This window comes from Nanorana parkeri, unplaced genomic scaffold (genome assembly GCF_000935625.1).
Source record: "Nanorana parkeri isolate BGI_ZX_2015 unplaced genomic scaffold, ASM93562v1 scaffold161, whole genome shotgun sequence".
Taxonomy (NCBI): domain Eukaryota; kingdom Metazoa; phylum Chordata; class Amphibia; order Anura; family Dicroglossidae; genus Nanorana; species Nanorana parkeri.
The window spans coordinates 872,891-878,786 of record NW_017306429.1 but is presented as its reverse complement, the minus strand read 5'-3'; the positions used below and the strand labels follow the sequence as shown (position 1 = coordinate 878,786).

At 40.9% G+C, this 5,896-nt stretch overlaps 1 protein-coding gene across 1 annotated transcript in view; it reads left to right on the top strand.

Annotated features, from left to right (window-relative positions):
• TBCK (TBC1 domain containing kinase) overlaps positions 1-5,896 on the top strand; it is a 194,815-nt gene that overhangs the window by 22,774 nt on the left and 166,145 nt on the right. The window contains exon 3 of the mRNA XM_018554476.1: positions 341-413. Coding sequence (XP_018409978.1) covers positions 341-413 — 73 coding nt within the window. The remainder of the gene's footprint in view (positions 1-340; positions 414-5,896) is intronic.

The window sequence follows — 5,896 nt, the reverse complement described above, 5'->3', positions numbered from 1 at the left end:
CTCACTGGTGATGACTGTTGAGAACCGGCTGGTGTGGGCCCATCTCCATTGCTCAATTACCAATATCCAGAAACAGTGCCAACGAGGGACAAAAGCAACAGACATAGGTGAGTAAAACATGCATCAGAAGGTAAAACAATATGCTAAATGAGTGTTTAATGTAAAGCAAGTACTTTTGTACTATAAATTCTGATTTAGCACCCTTTATAATCCATCATTTGAAATTACTTTGTTTTCATCAGTAGAAGATCATTTTTATTAATGTCCTGTCTAGTAACACCGTCACATGAATGTATGATGGATATTAATATTGCTTTGATTTGTTCTGTTTCCTCCTTAGAGAGACTGGTGGTGGTAGCTGAACATTATGAAAAAAGTCTTGAAAATTTGCTGCAGGGCAGAAAGCCTGTGAGGTAATGTCTCCCCTTTAGGTGAATCTTTATTTTTTAAGATTAGCTAACTAAAGCACATGGGCATCCTGTGGCTTGCTTGTTTAATCGCATGCTAATGGGCATAAGAATACCTAGCAAACTGATAATGTTTGTATTTTAGTTATATTTTTGTATGTGTATACCTAAAGTGGACCTTTTAGTAACTTTACTAGTTTGCACGAATGAATCCCAGTATAATTTTTCAATAAGTTCCACCTTTTATCATTATAAACCTGACCTCTACTCCACTGACTTTGCTTAGGTTGAAATTATGTCATCAGTGTGCTGCAGGCAGGAGGAAGTAGTTGCCCAGTCATTTCTCCCCTAGTGATCAGGCTGCAATTGTAAATGTGTAGCCAGTCACAAGCTGAAATGCTACAGCAGGAGCTGACCTGTGTAAGACGTTGTGAACATTGTGAAGGCAAGAACTGAGCAGAAAAACAAGATTTACATGATTGCGTCTGAGCCAACATTTCAGTTCAGGAAGTAGATGCTGATCCTGGATTATGCCTGGGCAAAGATTGCATCATCCATCTAGGGACAAAGTGCATGCATAAATGCATAAAGGAATCTGGTGTCTTGTCTACTGTAATGAGTCTTCATACTGTTTTTGTCATGTAAAATTACAATTTTAGGGCAGTATTTTTTTTTGCTAGATCCTTAACAAACCATTTCATGGTTTCTAGCTTTCCTGGAGGATTACTATGTTAATATTGCTGAATTTCAGTCCCATTCACACTTGTACAATTACAAGGGGGCTCCCACTGTCCCTCTTGGATTAGTAATGTATCCTGTGCACGGGAGGCAGGTGAGGCAGAGCCTTACCTACGGTTATGCAGAAAAAGCTGTCAGCTCAAGTCTGAAGCTGACAGCTTTTTCTCTATTCAGAACGGCTTGTAACAGGTTACACAGCAGGGAAAGCCTTCTCGCTGTGTAACCTGTCATGGACGGAGAGCTGCCTGTTAATTACAGGCAGCGCTGCATCCGACTTTTGACAGGTAGTTAAGTTACACAGCACGGGCTTCCCCACTGCTTGTGTAACCTAACATGGTGAGGCAAGAGCTGTCACAGCCTCTACTCTGTGTTAGAGGCATGAGCTCTGTGGATGGCTTGGAGCAATAGCAAAGCGCCATTGGTCCAAGCTGTCCAATGAAAAAAAAGAAAAAAAACAGTGAGGACATCAATCTCGAAGACTCACCAGTGACAAGCAACACACAGCTTGGTTACCGAGCTGGAGGCGGAGCTTTGGCTGGACGCGGCGGAGCTTCGACGGGCTGGGTGATGCTCAATATTACAACTATACAACTATACAACTTTACAAATATAACAACTCAATATTATGTTTTCTATCATTCTATGTTTCTGTCATTATTAAGATTGAGATCATCTATATTAAGATATAGATTAAGATTGCTTATATAGATTGGCCTTTACAATGAATCATGGAAGCTGCATATTGACCGGCATTCCAAAAGAATATTTAATTTTCATTGGAACCATCCACGGTCTCGTCCATGCGTACTATCAGTTGTTCAGCAAAACATTGTCCCTATCGGTGCTGTCTCTTGTCACAACCAGGGGACCATACTCACTTGGACGGTGACTCTGGGGTTGTTGAGACTGAGATAAGACATCATGACAACAGAGGCTCAAGAGACAGATCAGAATGTCTGCACATTTGGCAAGGGTTTGATAGAGGCAAGGGTAGGGCCAAGTATTCACTAGAGCACCCCACAAGGGGAGCTGGGCTTTGTTGCATGAATGAAAGCTCCCAGGTTGCGTCCCTCTAACACACCCGTGCAGGCACAGTTGACTGAATACTGCAGAAGCTATAAGATTAGGGTTGCACAGATACTAAGTACAGTACTCGGTACAAGTACGAGAACATGTACCGATACTTTTGAGCTCCAAGACTAGACTAGAGAAAAATTCAAAAATTAGGAGGCAGCTGTCATTTGTAAGGAGCACACGGAGTTCCTGGGATTTCTACATCTCTGTTTTAATGTATGATTTTATTTTTATAAATATAAATAAAGGGATGCACCGATACCAGTTTTGCGAGTACGAGTACAGGTACTTGCCGAGTACTCACAAGTACGAGTACTGATACATTTTTGTTTATATTCATGTGACAGTTTTTCTAAAACAATACAGACTAATGATTTCAGGACAGTGGTGAAGTGCCAGAGCCAGGTCCCAGCTGCAACCGCTGCAACCCTGGTAGTTCTCATGAAAATGCCAAGTATCTGCACTGGTACCCGAAAAGTATCTGCACATCCCTATGGAAGATCACTAAAAAAATCACGTAGCAGTATCAAGAGTCACTTGGCACAAAATGGAGCAGGCTCACTAGGACAATGCAGGGCACACAAGTGCAGTGAATTTGGGGTTTACAGAGAATACACAGGTGCAGTGACGCAGGCCAAAAGAGACTGTAGCTCTCTTGGAGTTAGCTGTGCACACAAATGCAGGAAATCAGTGCACAAGGGTACAGGCATGCATGGAGTCTCTTGGAATAAACACAGGAACACACTAGGAACTCAGTGGAGATACTGGATACTGGAAACAGCAATGTAGGTAATAGAAACGGGTCACAAGGATCTTCAGGAAGCAAGATGCAAGCTTCAGGAGACGCAGGGGGTCTCCCTGTGTCTCCTGAGCAATGTGTCAACACATACAAGTGTGCTGACACATTCCTCAAATGCTGAGCAACACAAGACAGAGCAGATTGATAAACAGATAGATGAATGTCTGGATGTCTTTCCTTGAAGTCCTTCACAGTCCTGAACAGATCCCCTCCCCCTGTATTGCTTGCTCACCAAACGGAGGCATGCTAGTTGAAGACAGGGTTATATGGGGGCTGGCTTGATGTTTTTTTGTTTGCCAGTGGTCCTGCCTTCTGAGGGTGGCAGTATAACCCAACAGTTTAAGAATTTTTTCAATTCATGTGTGCTTCAATGGACTTAAAAAAAGTTCTAAAATCATATTTTTTCTACTATTGGACTATGTAAGGAAGGTTACACAGTCTGCAACTGTCCGGCAATGTATGACTTACCTTATAACAAAAAGTAAATTCATAGGTTATGAATGATCAAAATAAAAATTTGCTGCATTTGAAATCTAAGAGCTACACAAGGGAGCCTAAGGCTGGGTTCACACCTAGGCGTATCGTATATGCGCGTTTGTCACGTGTTTCGTGCCGTGCACTTTTCCCGCGATTCACGGTTAAAAAAACGCGCAACATACGCGCCTTTCCGAGGGCTACCTGGCTGTATCCCAATGTATATGCCCCAAAGAAGCTCCTGTACTTCTTTGGGCGTAGGGCATTTTGTAGCGCGTTCATATGGCCTGTAATACGCCCAGGTGTGAACCATACCCATAGGAAATATTTTGATTACGGTGTTTGAGCGTTTTGCAGAGCGTAGGCACGCGCTACAAAACGCCCAGGTGTGAATGGGGCCTATATCTAATCTGCCTAAGGCTCTGGCTATTATTTTTAGGGATGTTCAGATACCAAGTACCATACTTGGTACAAGTACATATACCTTTCCAGCTACTGCTGCAACCCTGGTAGTTCTCGTGAAAATGTCAAGTATCGGCACTGGTATCTGAACATCCCCACTAGTTTTATATAGAGTATAGAGAGTTGAACCCCTGGAGTCTCCAAGTAATGTCGGCAGCCAGTGGTTTATAAAATGCAGTTAGGTCCACCTACACCTGGAATTTCACATAGCATGACCTAATATAATCCATGTCCCACAAATGACCAAAAAAGGAAACATATATTCTACATTTTACCATATATTACCTTAGTTAGCAGGACTGAGATGGCAAGTTTGTTTAATGTCAAACTAATGTTATTCATTCTAGCATTGCTGGACCAAAGGTAGACAAAACAAAAGTCAACCATAGTTGTTCATACTTTTTGTGGGAAAGAAAATATTTCTGGCTAAAAGTGAGATTAAACACAGGAGTTAAATCTTAAAAATGCATTCAAGTATCTTACCTATTAACAAAAATGTAACTTATTTGTTGTAACGTAGCCAACGCTCCAAGCTCGCTCCCATGATGGACTGCAATGTTACATTTAGTTTACTAATTTGTATTAACACTGTATTCTATCACCGGAGCGAGCTTGGAGCGGTGGCTACTTTACAACACACACAGTGAGCATGGGGAACAAAAGTAGCCACCCTCCAGAACGAAGGACAGTGTCGGCACAAATTCAGAGATGATTTGAGAATCTACAGCTGAGTGATACACAAATAAGATACATTTTTGTTAAAAGTTAGAGTGCTTGAATGCATTTTTAAGACAACTCTTTAGTTTCGTGTCACTTTAATAGCAACTGCAGAAGTCCTTGGTCAATTTATCATAGTAATTATTGCTGTTACAATATATACACCTTGGTCTTTCTTTTTGACTTGGTAAATAAATTAGAGATAGTCAGTAGAATTAAAGTGAAAATCCAGGTTCCATTTGTTATTAAAGTTTAGACAATGTAGTGTAAATATAACACAAAATAACTATAATTTGTTATATACAGTGTATATTAATGATATATAAATCATACATTTGTATATATATATTATTTATACAAAATTAAATATATTTTCCTTCCATGACTCTAAATGGTCTTTTTATTATTCAGCTGCCATATGATATGACGATACAGCTTAATAAACCTCTGTTGTCACCCATCTCTGTCACTCAATCATGTCGTCATGATGCGGCCAGGTCATGGTAGATCCATCTGAAAGCAGGTTCAGATGGATCAATAAAGGATCCACCAAACCTGCAGCCCAGCATGATCCTTCTAAATTGAAGTCCCATTTACACCTTTGTGTTGTGTTAATGTGCAGTAAAATGCTCATTACTGCTAAGCATTATTACAGTAGTGGGCAATGCACCCTCATTGTAGCTCCCTGCCACACTCATGTTGTGGTGACGTGTTAAAAAAAGGTTGCATCTATTTTCAAATGTGTTACAGGAGAACTATGGCCTAACCCAGTTACATAGTTACATAGTATTTGGTGTTGAATCAAGACATACATCCATCAAGTCCAACCCATATAGGTCCATGCATCATCTCATTCTTAGGGATATTGGTATCCCTGGATATTACGGTCCCTCAAGAAATTGTCCAAACGTTTCTTGAACAAATCTACACTCTTGGCTGAAATCACTGCCGATGGCAGTGAGTTCCAGACCTTAACCGCTCTTACTGTAAAGAACCCTCTTCGCCCATTGTGCTGGAATTTTTTCTCCACCAACTTTAGGTGGTGGCCTCTAGTCTTTGTAAAGGAGTTAATCCCAAACAGTTTGTTGCCAATGTTGCTGTCACCATTGAGCATCTTGTACATGAATATCATATCCCCCCTTAATCTCCTTAATTCCAGCGTAAACATGTTTAAGGTCAGAAGCCTTGTCTCATAGCTCTGGTCCTCCATTCCCCTAATTAGTTT